The sequence below is a fragment of the Pseudorasbora parva genome, chromosome 20, assembly GCF_024679245.1.
Source record: "Pseudorasbora parva isolate DD20220531a chromosome 20, ASM2467924v1, whole genome shotgun sequence".
Lineage (NCBI taxonomy): Eukaryota > Metazoa > Chordata > Actinopteri > Cypriniformes > Gobionidae > Pseudorasbora > Pseudorasbora parva.
This window is the reverse complement of record NC_090191.1, coordinates 3,290,387-3,307,548: the sequence shown is the minus strand read 5'-3', so window position 1 is coordinate 3,307,548 and position 17,162 is coordinate 3,290,387. Positions and strand designations below refer to the sequence as shown.

At 38.7% G+C, this 17,162-nt stretch overlaps 1 protein-coding gene across 2 annotated transcripts; it reads right to left on the bottom strand.

The window, feature by feature from the left end:
* Nucleotides 1-2,803: 2,803 nt before the first annotated feature.
* On the bottom strand, nucleotides 2,804-16,462 carry LOC137049318 (uncharacterized). Of its 2 annotated transcripts, none has more exons than XM_067427835.1 (8): nucleotides 16,377-16,462; nucleotides 15,577-15,736; nucleotides 11,559-11,584; nucleotides 10,614-10,654; nucleotides 8,973-9,168; nucleotides 3,689-3,860; nucleotides 3,039-3,595; nucleotides 2,804-2,875 (listed from the first exon to the last, which is right to left on the bottom strand). In XM_067427835.1, exons 2-7 carry the CDS (start codon nucleotides 15,734-15,736, stop codon nucleotides 3,096-3,098), a joined length of 1,095 nt encoding a protein of 364 aa, XP_067283936.1. In that variant the 5' UTR covers nucleotides 16,377-16,462; the 3' UTR covers nucleotides 2,804-2,875; nucleotides 3,039-3,095. The 2 variants fall into 2 exon arrangements, with proteins under 2 accessions (XP_067283936.1, XP_067283935.1); XM_067427834.1 differs by lacking the exon at nucleotides 11,559-11,584 and adding an exon at nucleotides 11,051-11,076.
* Between the last annotated feature and the right edge of the window lie 700 nt (nucleotides 16,463-17,162).

Here is a 17,162-nt window from a genome sequence, read left to right as displayed (position 1 = left end):
CAAATAAAATTAGCAAATGTATAGGGCACACAGGTTAGAATGTATTAGTTTCAGATGTTACATATAACCAGCCTTGAGCCTGATGTCTACTTGTAGGTTGGCGTGCACAGTCTCAAGTGTTCTCAGTTCAGTTAGCTTTAAAAGAGGTCTGAGTATGCTTAGAGTGTTCCTTATGCCCCAAATAATTGCCAGTTACTGCTCCAAGTTCACTTTGAAAGCTGAATTGGACCAAGTTCCAAAAAAATGTGGAAAAATATGAATTAATTAATGTACAAATCAATGAACGAACGTATGGATACATATGCAGAATAAGCCATCACTTACCAGGAAGAGCAAGGTAGCCAGCGCACTTTGACCTCTGCTTCCTTCCCCTGCAGAAACACACACACACAGCTTAGTGAAGTTACTGTAATGATTTTACTATTCAAATAATGATGTTTGCACTTAGCTCTCTACACTGCCGTTCTTATTTGAAACATCATTTAGTTGTAAACTCAATAAAAAAATAAGAATCTGTTGTAGCATTCCACTGTATTGGTGTTTTTGTGTAGGATTTACAGTATGTAGCACTTGTATTGATGCTTGAAAAAGGGGGATAACTACTGCTCAGTGTTACTGTTTTGTCACATGTGGATTGAAAGACAAGTGTCAAGAGATTATCAGACAACCTAATGAAAAATATGCTCTACATCTTACCCCAGGCATCCGTCTTTCCAATATTTTATCATATCGATAAATCGTCTGTCGACTGCATTTGCAACCTTAAATGACAAAAGGCAAAAAAAATTAACTTCAAATGGGTCTGAGTTTGCATATGCCCAAAAAATGTCATGGTGTCTTTCAGCCCTTAAAGTGAACTGAGAACCAAGTGTAAAGACACCCTGAGTTTGGTTAGATTAAAGGAGCCACATGCGAAAGCACCCTTACACCCAACACATGGCTGCTGATAAACACATGGTGTGCAAATGATTTCTACTTACTTTTTGTTTTCTTCTTTTTGGCAAGGGTGGAGGACGGGGCTTCTTTGCTGAATTGTGTGGCTCTTGTGTTTGTGGCTGGGGCTTAGGGTGCAAGGGGAAAAGATTAAGAATGATATATTCATTATCGTGGGGGAGTAGCTTTATTAATTGAAGGGGGTAAAATTCACCTTGTTTAACTTACAGGTCCTTCTCAAAAAATTAGCATATTGTGATAAAGTTAATTATTTTCCATAATGTAATGATAAAAATTAAACTTTCATATATTTTAGGTTCATTGCACCAACTGAAATATTTCAGGTCTTTTATTGTTTTAATACTGATGATTTTGGCATACAGCTCATGAAAACCCCAAATTCCTATCTCAAAAAATTAGCATATTTCATCCGACCAATAAAAGAAAAGTGTTTTTAATAAAAAAAAGTCTACCTTCAAATAATAATGTTCAGTTATGCATTCAATCCTTGGTGGGGAATCCTTTTGCAGAAATGACTGCTTCAGTGCGGCGTGGCATGGAGGCGATCAGCCTGTGGCACTGCTGAGGTGTTCTGGAGGCCCAGGATGCTTCGATAGCGGCCTTAAGCTCATCCAGAGTGTTGGGTCTTGCGTCTCTCAACTTTCTCTTCACAATATCCCACAGATTCTCTATGGGGTTCAGGTCAGGAGAGTTGGCAGGCCAATTGAGCACAGTAATACCATGGTCAGTAAACCATTTACCAGTGGTTTTGGCACTGTGAGCAGGTGCCAGGTCATGCTGGAAACCAAATCTTCATCTCCATAAAGCTTTTCAGCAGATGGAAGCATGAAGTGCTCCAGAATCTCCTGATAGCGAGCTGCATTGACCCTGCCCTTGATAAAACACAGTGGACCAACACCAGCAGCTGACATGGCACCCCAGACCATCACTGACTGTGGGTACTTGACACTGGACTTCAGGCATTTTGGCATTTCCTTCTCCCCAGTCTTCCTCCAGACTCTGGCACCTTGATTTCCCAATGACATGCAAAATTTGCTTTCATCCGAAAAAAGTACTTTGGACCACTGAGCAACAGTCCAGTGCTGCTTCTCTGTAGCCCAAAAGTGTCTTGACCTGGGGAATGCGGCACCTGTAGCCCATTTCCTGCTCACGCCTGTGCACGGCGGCTCTGGATGTTTCTACTCCAGACTCAGTCCACTGCTTCCTCAGGTCCCCCAAGGTCTGGAATCGGTCCTTCTCCACAATCTTCCTCAGGGTCCGCTCACCTCTTCTCGTTGTGCAGCATTTTTTGCCACACTTTTTCCTTCCCACAGACTTCCCACTGAGGTGCCTTGATACAGCACTCTGGGAACAGCCTATTCGTTCAGATATTTCTTTCTGTGTCTTCCCCTCTCGCTTGAGAGTGTCAATGATGGCCTTCTGGACAGCAGTCAGGTCGGCAGTCTTACCCATGATTGCGGTTTTGAGTAATAAACCAGGCTGGGAGTTTTTAAAAGCCTCAGGAATCTTTTGCAAGTGTTTAGAGTTAATTAGTTGATTCAGATGATTAGGTTAATAGCTCGTTTAGAGAACCGCTTCATGATATGCTCATTTTTTGGAATTTGGGGTTTTCATGAGTTGTATGCCAAAATCATCAGTATTAAAACAATAAAAGACCTGAAATATTTCAGTTGGAGTGCAATGAATCTAAAATTTATGAAAGTTTAATTTTTATCATTACATTATGAAAAATAATGAACTTTATCACAATATGCTAATTTTTTGAGAAGGACCAGTATTTTATATCAATACAATGATCACAAAACCATGGGACCAATTTACAGATGGGGTGCAAGGCAAGATTACTTACTTCGTCTTTTCCTTAATTGAGGTTGGATGGATGGTGGGGCTTGTCTATCTTGGGTTGGGGTCGCTAGTGGGGCTTAGGGTGCAAGGGGAAAAGGTTAAGAATGATATATTCAGAATCTTGGGGGGTGGTTTAATTGATTGAAAGGGGTGAAATTTATCATGTGTAACTTTTTTTATATTGTGGATTGATTACAAAAAAATGTTTTACAGATGGGGTGCAAGGCAAAATAACTTACTTTGTTTTTTTCTGGGTGGTAGAGGCTTCATATGAAGAGAATCAATTGGGAATGGGTTCAATGTGATAATTTGCTGGTCTTTTGGGATGGGCTGGTCTTGTTGGGGGAGGGTAGATCTTGTTGAGGGAGAGGTTGATCTTTCTGGGGGAGGAACTGGTCTTGCTGGGGGAGGGGTTGATCTTTCTGGTGGAGGGGTTGATCTTTCTGGAAGAGGGGTTGATCTTTCTGGGGGAGGAACTGGTCTTGCTGGGGGAGGGGTTGATCTTTCTGGTGGAGGGGTTGATCTTTCTGGAAGAGGGGTTGATCTTTCTGGGGGAGGAACTGGTCTTGCTGGAAGAGGGGTTGATCTTTCTGGAGGAGGGGTTGATCTTTCTGGAAGAGGGGTTGATCTTTCTGGGGGAGGAACTGGTCTTGCTGGGGGAGGAACTGGTCTTGCTGGGGGAGGAACTGGTCTTGCTGGGGGAGGAACGGGTCTTGCTGGGGGAGGAACGGGTCTTGCTGGGGGAGGAACTGGTCTTGCTGGGGGAGGAACTGGTCTTGCTGGGGCGGGGGCACATCTGTTGTGAAGTTGGAAAAAATATGATTTCTGTAAACATCGTGAGAAAAATCAATGACAAACACTAATGAACTCTACATAAAACGTATCTTACCACCCAGTTTGATGATAAAGTCATACGCCTTCTTCATACTTGTTAAAAACCATGTGTTGGTTTGAGTTGGTGGCAGATGCGTGACTACGTCTGCCACAAACTTGCCTGTGCCCTTGTGCTTCTTGCATATGAACAATATAGGCATATAGCCCAAGGCAGAAAGTTTCAGGACCTGAAATGAAAAAGTAATTAACACATTTCCAATACATGATGTTACAAGAATACTACATAAATGTGACCCAATCTGGCAAAAAAATTTTTTTTAACACTTTCACCAGTGTTAACCATGTGGTTAAAAACGTATTATAAAATCAATACACAGAAATATTAATTCTTGAAGATTTCTTAAATTGAAACCATTAGTGCTCCATTTTGTTTGAAAATAATTAATCAGAAGTTGTCACTAATGAAGACAGTAATTACAGATTGGCTGCTGGCACAAGAATTTAAGAGTTTTTTAAGAGTTCAAATCAGAAACGGTGGGTTTACTTGGTGTATATACTAGGTACTACTAAGATAAGTGTAGTCTTATCAGTGGAAATATGAAAGTATCTTTACATATTGTGTATGGGGAGCTTTTTGGCAAACTGTTGATCAGAGCCACTTGGATGTGATGTACATTTATCACTTGAGCATCATGTGTGATGTGTGCAGCAAAATCTATTTAATAGGGATGTATGGCGTGTTTTGATTTATTTATTTAATTTAAGGATAGCCCCTTGAGATGATCCATCTCTTTTTCGAGGGGGTCCTGAGGCACAAAGATAGCTGTACAACATCATAATACATCCCACATTATACAAAAAACAAAAAAAACATACCCAATAAAAGACTAAACAATTGTCCTGCTTGACACATCCCCAACCCTGTCCCCCCAGAATCCTCACCTTTTAATGGTCACATGATTTCTTTATCATTAGATAAACATTAAGTCACTGTCCGTTATAAGATTTCACACAATTCATAGTTATTTGGTAAACATTGATATAGCTGTATATCTATATACTTCTGATACATATACAAAATAGACATTCATCTGTAGTAGGAAAACCCAACCTGGAGATAATGATATTAATAACATTTATAATATAGCACATCAATAGCAAATACAAGATGTATTTAAATAGAAATATAATGCGGATTTATACAGTTGTAGTGTGGTTACAGAACGAAGAGCAGCTGGCAAATTATTCCAATCTGACAAGATGTGCCAACTTCTAACATCCATGCATGCATTTGACGCCTGGTCAGTGTTGGGTGTAACTAGTTACTGTAATTTAATTATTTTTCCCTTGAAAAAAAATAAAGTAATTTAATTACAGTTACTTCTGGTGTAATTGAACTAAATACAGTATTTAGTGGAATATAAAAATGTAAAGCCTAACTTTAAAATTCATGTTTTTATGTATCTTTCTCCCATTTGTAATACTTTGGTCAGTTAAAAATAATAATTGATGTAGTTTTATGTAAGGAATAATTTTACCGTTGGCTTGGCTTGCTCAGTTGGGGACTAACATGTTCAAATCAAATTTCAACTAAATGACTGATCTGCCAGCATTGTCACTATCCATCAGCTCTTTTCAGTTATCATATAAAACATCGTTTTATCCAGAATGGCTGTACAGCCGAATCAAACCCATTATTATGTTGCGTTATTTTCCTGTTTAACACTGTGAAGCTGCTTCGAAACAATCAGCATTGTAAAAGCGCAATATAAATAAAGGTGACTTGCCTCTTGTCTTTTATATTTTATATAGGATCTATTATATTTTATTTAGTTGTATGAATTAAATGCTGTTTCATATCTAGTCTTAAATCAATGAACTAGTCGAGATTGATATATGATTTAGAAAGTAATTAGTAATAAGTAATTACATACTTTTTAGAGAGAGTAATATGTACAGTAATCTAATTACACTAGATTAGTACTTAGTGCCCATCACACATTATCACTGAAAGTGACAGAAATCATACTGGGGGGGCTGACTTTCGAGAGGGGGAGAGATTATATATTTTTTCTGATGGAAAGGATCCCCTTAGGACAGACAGATGGGTGTGCATGTTAAAGGTCCCGTTCTTCGCGTGTTTTCGAAGCTTTGATTATGTTTACAGTGTGCAATATAACATGAGTTCATGTATCATGTATTTTTCACACAATTGACTTACCTGTACAGCGCTGTTTCCTTTGTCCTAAAAATGGCCTGATGATTTCCTTGTTCTATGAAGTCCCGCCTTCAGAAACACGTAATGAGTTCTGATTGGGCCAGCGCTTCCCGCGCTGTGATTGGACAGCAGCTTAGCGCACGTTGCCCAGAAAAGTCCCGCCTCTTACCATAACGGGCCAGATACCAGAGGTGGAAAGTAACGAATTACATTTACTCGCGTTACTGTAATTGAGTAGTTTTTATGTGTACTTCTTTTTTAAGTAGTTTTAAAAATCTGTAATTTTACTTTTACTTAAGTACATTTTGATTGAAGTATTGTACTTCGCTACATTTTAAACCACATCCGTTACTGAGTAAAATGAATCATTAATGCATTATCAAAGAGGGGAGGAAAAAAACGCGATTTGGAAATGACTAATATTGAATAGAGGGCGCGGGACGCGTGAGAGAACAAGCGCGCAAATATCAGATGGAGACGAACAAGACAGACGTCAGTGACGCAGACCCAGGTGAAAGCAAAACGCCGTCGTGAACTCCTGGCTAGTATGTAAATACCGTATTTTCCGGAATATAAGTCGCACTTTTTTTCATAGTTTGGCTGGTCCTGCGACTTATAGTCAGGTGCGACTTATATATCAAATTTAATTCATACTGACTGACAAGAATAAACATATAGCCGCGAGAGGGCGCTCTATGCTGCTCCTGTAGCCTAATATTTACTTATAGACAACAACTTAGAAAGACTAAACACAAACAAAATGCCCCCATGAAGAAAATCTTATTCTGCAAAACACAAACAGCATGTAGTAAAACATGCAGCGGAGAACGATTCTCACAGCGTTCGTCTCGCGCGGCAGAGCCTCTCCCAGCAGAGAGTTCAAGCCTCTGTGGACTCGTTCCTTCAGCTCTGGCCATCTTGCTTAAAGTCCGCAAGTAGATTTCTTTTTCTTCTTCATCACAATTAAAGTAACCTCTGCTTTTCGCCAGTCCCTTACAAGTTTCTCACTTACTTCAAACTTTCTTTCTTCTGCTCGGGTTATGCAGTGAAGCGGGCACGAGCGACTTCCCTAATGCGACTTATAGTCCAGTGCGACTTATATATGTTTTTTTCCGCGTCATGACGCATTTTTTAACTGATGCGACTTATACTCCGGAGCGACTTATAGGAAAATACGGTACTTTGGATATAGAAAAAAATTATGTGGTGTTGTCCTGGAGGATATCAAATGTGCACAAAATGTGGATGCAAATGAAGAAACGCATAGAACATGTTCGGGAACACATCCCTGTGTGCAGATAAAGGTATGTTTATAACTTAGGTCGAATGATTTCTGTGACGCAGAGGGAATCCCGGAATCCAGTCATGAGCGTTAACTTTACATTATAAAGTAGAAATGGCGTAATACACGCAAACTGGTGGATGAATAAAAAACTCAAATGTAGAGCTGTAGGCCTTAGAAATAAATCAAATCGCGACATGGTCTGTGAACATTAAAGCACAAAACATTGCTATATGAATATATGATCTGCTTGTTCTCTCTCTGCTTGTGAATGAGCTGCTCCGTCTACATATGCACTCTATTATTCTTAAAAAAAACAAAACAAATTAATGATAAAATTAAGTTGTTAATCTACTTCATAATAATTTATTGAATTTAGTTTATTAGACATGTTTTATTGAAATTTTAATAAACAAAATAAACAAATGGTTTTAAGTTTGTTATAATAAAGCATTTGTTCAACCAAATAAAAAAAAGACCAATCTTCTTCATTCATTTAACATCATTTTAACAAGTGATAATAACCATCATTTAATAATAGGTACAGTAAATGTTGAATTGATGTTTTCTGAGATAGTTGTCATATCGTGAAAATCTCATCCTATCACAACCCTACAGGGTAGAGTCCCACCCCCACTGTTAAAAAAGTAACTAAGTAACTTTTACTCTGAGTACATTTTAAATGAGCTACTTTTTACTTTTACTTGAGTAAATTTTTAGACCAGTAATTGTACTTGTACTTAAGTAAAATTTCATTGAAGTAACAGTACTTTTACTTGAGTAGAATATTTTGTTACTCTTTCCACCTCTGCCAGATACGCGCGCTCAATGTTATTGCAAAAATGTCTATATTGCCTTATCAATTTGAGCCGGAATCAGACCCGGAGAATATCGAAGAGGATCGATTACAACCTGCTCAGGAAAGACTTTTGCTGGATGTTTCAGAATGGTAAGCTGTCTATTCAGTAGTTTAAACTGATCATTACACACACCAACAATCGATGGTGTCTGAATGAATTACTACACTTTTATATGCTAAGTTTTTCGGATTAGTTTCAATTACCATCTAACGTTAGTTAACAAAGCTAAACAGCGTTGCACTTTGTGTCATGAGTTACATAAACTGTTAAACGGACCGACTTAAATAATAAAATACACTTACCGGTTGTGCACCATAAACAACGCCTTCTCCAGACAAAGAGGGAACTGCGTCATCTTTTAAGAATAATCTTTCTGCGAATCCGGCATTAAACTGATTGAGATTGAGGAAGCAGTCCTCAGCAAAATGTGCTGCACATAGTTTTAAATTGTGATTATAATTTTCCGGAACCGAGTTAACCGTAAACTGTAGCCATTGATCTCTACGTGCAGCGTCCGTGGGAAGGCCAAACAAAGGTGATCTGACTCCGGGATGAAAATAACAGCGTTTCAATGGCATGGCGACAAACACACTCTACAAAAACAACGCTTCCTATTCTCGACCTGCGAGACCAAAAGGACAACGCCCCCGAATTTGCGTGTTCTTGTAGGCCGAGGGTTCGTCAACAAAGGTTTTAGTTGCGTCATTAAAGCAGGAAGTGCAGCGGTGTGGTCCAAACCGGCCGCTCGCTGTAGGCTTTGAAAGGGAACTTCTGTTAAATAAAATATCTCGCTTGGCATTGAACTTTGAGCTTTATAATTTTACAGGTATTATTTATGCTCTAACAGCAACATTACACACTAACTAAAGTTTGAAAGATGGAATCGCGAAGAACGGGACCTTTAATGTAAATCTTGTATGTACTTTGGGCTTAATATTGATTACCACTCACTTAATATAGCATGAGCATTCTTACTTACATCCATTTGGGCAGAGGCCACCACCCGCGATGCATTTTTATTTCTGGTGATCTTCTGCGCCCAGTCATCATTGATGTGTGCCGTTTTTAATAACCGCTTGCTCGGCAACATGGCGAAACAAGCATTGCAGGTTTTGCGGTTGGCCTGCTGACGGACCTGGCAGTTTGGGCAGGGCCTGAATTGTGGTTTTGGCATACTGAAATGTACACACACACACAAAATATAAATATTAAATATCATGCAGGTATCCAAACACACATAAAGACAAGACAGACAGAGCTAGTTAATATATTAGCATGTGTCATACAGCAGGAGGCTATGTTCAGGGATGGACATTATTTTAGATACATGTATTTAAAATACTATTATGTATTTTAGAGCCTTTGGGGAAAAAAATCGATAGAATTTGTATTTAAAAGAAGAGTATTTTTGTATTTTCAGCCAGTCAACCTCTTTATCAGGGTGCTGTTATCATGCGTCAGCCCAGACACATCGACATTCATGAATAAGGATGTCATGGTCAATTCTACTTGTTGATAGCTCGTCAAATGAGTTTGAAGCATTAGCGTTACTGCATGTTAGGTATGGGTGAGATCATATGACAATATATAAGATGCATAGATTCATAGTGATGGTATAAATTGTGAATCGATGGAACGTTTTCTAAATCGTTTACATAGATAGGCCTATTGGGGTAAGCAGATATATCTGAGCAGCTTTGAGTGGGCAGGAATAATTGAAATGATTGATTGGGTGTGATGTTATTTGTGTTTTTTTGCACTTTTTAAGCTGACAAATAGACCTACATTTAAAGGCCTTCTTAACGCGGCAAGCGATGGAATCAGCACAGTTGCTGCTTTCTCTTTAGCTTTGTGCAGTTGAGGCCTTGTTTATACCTTCGCAATTCACATGACTCTACGCTGCGAAACTGCTTACAGTGCACACCACTCAGTAAAGCTCCTAAACTTACAAGGCTTTCATGCTTGACGAGCTCTCCGTTGTATAATTCTGTGAAAAGACAGAGGGCAACTCTCCAAACCATTAAAAAGCAGCGATGAGAGGAAGTAGTTTGCTGGATAATTTGTCAAACACTCAAGTTTGTGAGTAAATGGATTTCTTCACATGTAAACGGATTAGGTTGTGGGTCATTTTGAAGATGTGAAAAAGTTTTTTTGTACACTTCTCAAACCATAATCAAATAATCAAGTTAAACCCACTGAACTTCAAATTGTGACATTACAACAAAACATATTAATGAAAAGGCCCAGATAGATTTCAGCCTAATAGGGATATTTGCACTATTTCATATGTACTTAAATACATTTTTCCACACAGTATTTTGTATTTGTATTTTAAATACATCGATACAAATACATTGTTTTTGTATTTGAAATACATTGTATGTATTTATGCCCATCTCTGGCTATGTTTAACTTATCACTATTCTAACATTATCAAAGGTAGTATGCTGGCAAATTATTTAAGTGCAGAAAGAGAGAGAGAGAGAGAGAGAGAGAGAGAGAGAGAGAGAGAGAGAGAGAGAGAGAGAGAGAGAGAGAGAGAGAGAGAGAGAGAGAGAGAGAGAGAGAGAGAGAGAGAGAGAGAGAGAGAGAGAGAGAGAGAGACAATAACAAGGCAAACCTGGCTCTTAAAGGCTGGGGAAAGGATAAGGATGAAGGAACCTGCAGAGAAAGAGAAGAACAAATCAAAATAGAATAGAGAATATAACATGATCAGGGTACTTGTATGAACTTAAATACTGTATATATATAGTGTGTGTGTGTTTATACCCTGATCATGGTATTCCTGTTTTGTTTGTATGAATTTGAATTAAGGCAGAACGTTCAAAATATCTTATAGATTATATATAGCTTACATACATAGCCTACATATAAGCCATTTAGTTTAGGCATATGCCTTAGCAAACACTTAACACATTTAGCTAGCAGAGAAATGTGAAGCAAACATGTTACACATATAGAGAAAATTAATATGACAAGTTTTTTGTGTGCCATAACTTCATTTTGGACGCGTAAATCATAATTAATTTCTCTTGCTTATGTGACTGTTGTACTTACCGTGGAATCGCGCTGGGCAATGGTTTCTGGGAGAGAGGGAGGGAGAGAAAGAGATAACAGCTTTAATACTATAGAGTTTGATCTTTATATGCTTTTCTATCATCATTCTGCAAAATAACGAGTTCACTTTTGTGCATTATAATAAACTCATGATAATTTTGAATGTTTTATCATAAAGTTACTAGGGTAAGAAGTCAAGTAAATGTTGCTCTTGTTCATTCATGCAATCACAATATCATAAAAAGATGAATGACTTAAAGAATTGACTGTGTGAGCAAGGGCTCTATCACGATCAATGACACGAAGCCAAAGTATTAATAAACGAGCTCTGCGAGGCTCATGGCTAGCTAAGTCGTATTTTATTTTGATGCACCAAATAGTTATGCCAGTCTCTTATACAGTTATTACAATGGTGTTCGAAATCAACAAATACGACAACTTTTTTTTTCTTCCAAAACTGCAAAATTTAGACGCGTAAATCATAATTAATTTCTCCTGTTGTACTTACCGTGGAATCGCGCTGGGCAATGGTTTCTGGGATCGTCGCACATAGTGATGCATTACACAAAATTGCGGCAAAAATCGATCATAATGCAAAAGTAGTCTTAATATTACATAGTATATCTGTATTACAATGCAATGTTAAAACAGAAAATATACTTTGTATAAGCACCATTCATTATATTTTATGTGAAAACGGAGGAGCATACATTAATCGCTTTACTGCTTTGGAAACACGGGATTGTCATAATATACTTTTCTGCAGTAGGCTATTTAATTTATAACAACTTCATAGAATATGTTTTGTAGTTCTGACTTTGTTAATTTGAAGTGCAATAAAACATTTTTTTTTTAAATCCGTCAAAATCCAAAAATTAGGGATTTGCATTCAAATCTATTGGATGACCCTCTACGGCGTAAAGCGACGAATGGGGGGGGGGGGGGGGGGGGGGGGTTCGTGCCACTGCCTCAGAAGGCTCAAAAAGTGCCTGGCTGCACACCAACCCAAAATATGTCCTTGCTTGTTAAGCTTGTGCGCACAGTCCGGATATCTTAGACCGAATCTCAGTCCTAACTGACTTGTCTTGCTCCAGAGTCTTCAGGGTCTCAAGTAGTGTAGAATATGCAGAGATTACTCTTGAAATCGCAGTGCTGCGGATGCACCATCGGGTTGGGCAAAGTCCCAGAAGATTGCACACTACATCTTCAGAGCCAAAAAGAGACCTCAACAACTGCTTACGTTTAGCTGATTCTGAAATGACAACAGACACTCCCTGAACAAAATTCAATGTGTCTGCAATGAGTCTCACTTCCCTTGCTACCTCTTGCAGAACGAGGTCCAAAGCATGGTTACTGCAGTGCACATATAGGGACCCTGGACACTCTGCTCTTAGTTTCGCTTGAACACCATTTATTCGGCCAGACAGGTTTGACGCACCATCAAAACAATATCCTGCCAAACATTTCAGAGGTATGTTTAAACGGATAAATATGTCTTTGATGCATGAAAACAATGTTTCTGCAGAGGAGTCACCCGCGTGTTTCCAAGAAAGACGTTTTGTGCCCTTAAATCTGAATCCACTGCAAACAATATGACAATTGCTCGTTCGCGCTGATATTGGTTGTTCCGTCTGCTGTGAGTCCAAAGAAAGAGCAGTGGCTAGTTTGAGACATGATTTCACGTTGGATGGCATGAGCAAACATCTCGAGAATTTCGTTCTGAATCGTATCGGACATCCAATTGTCTCTGCGTAACATCCATTCTCTTTCTTTCGGAAGAGCGTGTATCCTCTCCAACATGAACTGCCAGAGGACTCCATCTCGGTGAACGTGTCCTCTGAGTGGCAACCCTTCGCGGCCTAGAAGATGGATTGAGCGGAAAAAAAGCTCCAGCACAGCCCTGCCTGTTGCCTGGTCTCGAGCGGCAATTTCCGCGATCACAGCGTTGATTGGTGTCAATTTTAAGGTTTGCAAAGCACGCACTGAGTCAGTGCAATTCGGATAACTCATGTTGAGCAAATTTTTCACAAGCTTTCTTCCAGTTACTATATCCACCAATCTTTACAAATGAGCTTTGATTGTCGTTGGTGAGGCGCAGTAATCCTTTATCCATGGCTTTAGCACAAATAAAACAAATCACAGAGTGAGATTCTCTAATGTAGCGCAGCCATTTCCACTTGTCAAACCATCCACATTGAAATGAACGCTCAAACGTTTCCCCACCAAATCTCCTGCCTGGAAATTTCATCCTGGGTCGGTAGGGCTTGTCATCTTTCCTGGCAACCATCCGATCGTGTGTCCCGAACTTAGGACACTGGTGAGAGATGTTAACGTCCAGCTCACCAGACTGATCTCATGAAATGGCGTATGTATGACACGCCAATTCATATGCCATTTTGGCGTGCTATAAAGACGCATAATCGCTTTTTCTTTCTACCCCCCTACACTGCCCCTACCCCGCCCCTACCAATAAACCTACCCTTCACACACACACAGCCCCTAAACCTACCCATTTGTGTATTATAAGAAACAGGATAACAGGCAGATACGACTGCAGGCACAATTTATTCAGAAAGTACAAATACTCCAAGTGTTCTGAGGCCAAACGATTGATTTGTGAGAAGAAAATCCCCAAAAGCGATCAGTAACGTCGAGTCCATCCACCAAAGATTAATAAAACATTTCAAATATTGCCGCCGGAAGAAACATCAGGTCAGCTTTGACAGCATTGGCTGTCGTATGTCTCGTGACCGATCGCGTCATTACATCAGCTTTGATTGTAAAATGCCATTGGCTCTCGTGTGTCTCGTGACCGATCGCATCATTCTCATCATTGTCGTCTCGTGTATCATTTGAATCGCAAATATTAACGAGTGCGTGTGTGTTCTGTTCACGAAGGGGCGCGATCATCATTTCAATGACTAAAACATTAAGATCAACTCTGTTCTTCACATAGAGATATCGTCTGACTTCAGAAGACTTGGAATGCAACATGAGTTAATACTTATATACTGTTTTTTGGTCAGTTTTTGCAATAAATACATGTGACTGTACATTTTTGCCTGTTACGTGTTTTATATTGTTGAGAGTGGGTAGGTTTAGGGTAGGAGTGGAGTTAGTTGCTCCAAAATATAAAATGAGGCTATGAATATTAATTCTGTCAGATCAGGTTGGCGGAATCACACGGCGTAGATATACACGCGGAGATGATGGTTTGTTTGGGCGTAGACATACACGCAGAATCACACGGCGTACACATACACGCGGATAGCTCAAAATGCGTATAGATAACACGCCACTTGCCTTTAGAAAGTGGCGTGTATGTTCCCGCAAAGTCACGATGTCATGTTGAGCTCACAAACCTCGGTGCTCGCGGATGTCTGAACAGAGTTTGTGTCGGTGTCAAGGTCAGAATTTGACGCGGATTCAGTCGCCGTTACATCGTTGTTGTTTACATCCTTTAGGCCTATTTTAGAAGAATTCTCAATTTTACTTTTCTTATTAACCGTGTTAGTAACGTTACTCAAAAAAAAAATCCGAAATGCGTTTCTGCTGCTTATTGCTAGCCATGACCAAATGAGTGTGAGTGTGAGCGAGGTGATGTGACGAAGCACTTCCTGAGGAATTATTAAAGCAGCACTTGGCTACTTTTGCTCTCGGGGTCCCCCTACAGTTTGGAAAAAAAAATTTCCTCAACTACTGTCGTAAGCTCTGTCATCCTACAACAGGGAATGCCATCGCGCGTGCGATGACATGACAGCCCTGATAGCCCTGAACTAGTGATGCGCGGGTTGTCTCATAACCCGCGGACCACGTATGCCTATTTAATGGTCGTGGGTGTGAAACCAATCATAGCAGGCAGAGCTGTGTCTCAGGCTGATAGATAATGTATTATTTCCTTCAGCTGAGTATATCGGTCAAATTTTCTTATCAGATTGATAACATCAAAAATCATCATTTATCGGCCGATAACGTTTTTTTACCGATATATAGTGCCTCCCAAATAAACATATATCCATCTCATGATTTTCTTTTATAGGGTTTGGTCTATGTAATAAATTAATCTCTGTTGGATTTGTTTCAGAATTGCATACTATGGTTAACGAAATTCATGTGAATGGCATATTTGGTATATACGAAGTTGTAATTCAGGGATCTGATTGTGTATATGTCGATACCTGTGCAACATATAAGTTTTACAGGAATCTTTAATAGTTCCTTAATCTGCAAATTATATGCTTGAGACAAAGGATATGTGATGTCTATGATGTATGTTTGTTTGATCTTGTCCATGGTTTAGTAATTACTTAAATGATCCATCTTACCTTCCATGATATTATTACTGTACCATACTATAGGAGAGGTGTATTTGTCTGATCTCAACATGTCTGTCCATGAGGCGTCCCACTTTATGTCAAATAATAGCACTTTAATTAAGACACTCTTCAAAAATATCACTCATTTCTGAAGAGTTGGACATTTTACTAAAGATCAAATGACAGTTCAATTATGAGAATAAAACCAACCTGTTTGTTCCTCGGCTTCTTCGTGTTTCAAACTGAATACATATTCAATCTTCAGGTCTTCACTCTCCTCTTTCTTTGTTTGTTCTTCAGTTTCTTCTTGTTTCAGACTGAATACATTTTCAATCTTTATGTCTTCACTCTCCTCTTTAATAAATGGCATCTTTAAGATGAGAATAATCACAAAAATGAATGCAAACTAAATCCCTGAGTAAGAGAGTCAGTCAGAGAAAGAGTTAATAGACTAAAAACACTCTAGCACTACAAATTAATAATTTAAAACCAAAACACACACAAAGACAGTAGGTTCCTATTTAGACATATTACACCTACTACATTTATTTATGAATTTTATGTAATAGATTACACTTCCATGAAAACATTAGCAGTTGGTTTGTAGAAGTTCTCATTATAAACGTTTGTTGCTTTTGTTGTATTTACAGTGTTTTGGTCGTCAGTGTTTGAGGTGATTTGAGTGAGTCGACTCAGTGAATCATTCTGTGTAGCGATTGATTCAGTTGACTCGAGTTTCTAAAGCTCAGTTTTCTCTCATCTACTCGCCAGTGACCGAATTCATGTTTATGATAAACTGATTTTTCGATATATAGACAGAAATGAGTAACATTTTTGTTACTCGTGTGTGAATGAGCTTTACTCACACAAAATAACGTTCATTAATGTAATTTAAAGTATTACAATGTTGCATTCAATAATCAAACATTCATTTAACGGATCTTTTTAAAACTATAAAGTCTCTAAACAGTTTTTATCGATTTAAACACTTTAAAAGCTTAAACACAAACCGTTCTTCGGCAGAATCACAACAGATGCATGAGCGCGGCGCAGCCTTATGACGTCACATCTCCACTACAAAATAAAAGTCCTGGACACACGCTCAAGTCACAGATGTGTGTAGAGACATTCACATACAAACAATATAACGCATATCAGCGGTGTTGAATTCTTGGTGAAATACATATTTAAATGCGTGTTCGTCAATGTGCTGAAATAATTACCAAAGAAAGAGTTTGAACCACATATAATATGTGAGATTCTGTTCATGGCCAAACAACATTTATACAAGGGGATGGGAACAAAGCTATCTTTGGTTGATGGTATTTTTATAGAATTAGTTTTATTAAAAACAGTAAAACATTTGTCCATACTGAAACCTTTTTTGGGGCCAAAGACGCAAAAAACTATTCTCTCTTATTCTTCAGCATTATTTTCCTTTCTTAAAAAAAAGCAGATTCAGCATAAGATTTATATTCATATGCATAGACGTTATGCGGCAGAGATAAAGCGCACAGTCGTCTTTAGAATATTGTCTTTGAACTTTCTATGGTAAAAAGAGATTTTGGCCACCTTAGGTGGTACCAATTCTTACTTGGCCCATGGACTATATGGCATTGCTGTTGAAGAGTAGTTAGCTGGTGAAGTGGATTTACATATTGTAGAGCTCACGAAAGTTATCATAATCAGCTACTCTTACTGATGCCTGATTCATTTAATGATGTAGACACTTCAGACCAGAAACTGTAGCTTTGAGTGGAACTAGAGTCCAAACAATGGGTAAAAGAAATTGTTCA

Bases quoted from the DNA above. Each gene is read 5' to 3' on its own strand.
- LOC137049318 (XM_067427835.1), bottom strand. From the start codon at position 15,736: ATGCCATTTATTAAAGAGGAGAGTGAAGACATAAAGATTGAAAATGTA. The intron at 11,585-15,576 runs GTTGGTTTTATT...CGACGATCCCAG, and splicing joins AGAAGCCGAGGAACAAACAG to AAACCATTGCCCAGCGCGAT. The intron at 3,596-3,688 runs GTAAGATACGTT...ACTTCACAACAG, and splicing joins CTTTATCATCAAACTGGGTG to ATGTGCCCCCGCCCCAGCAA.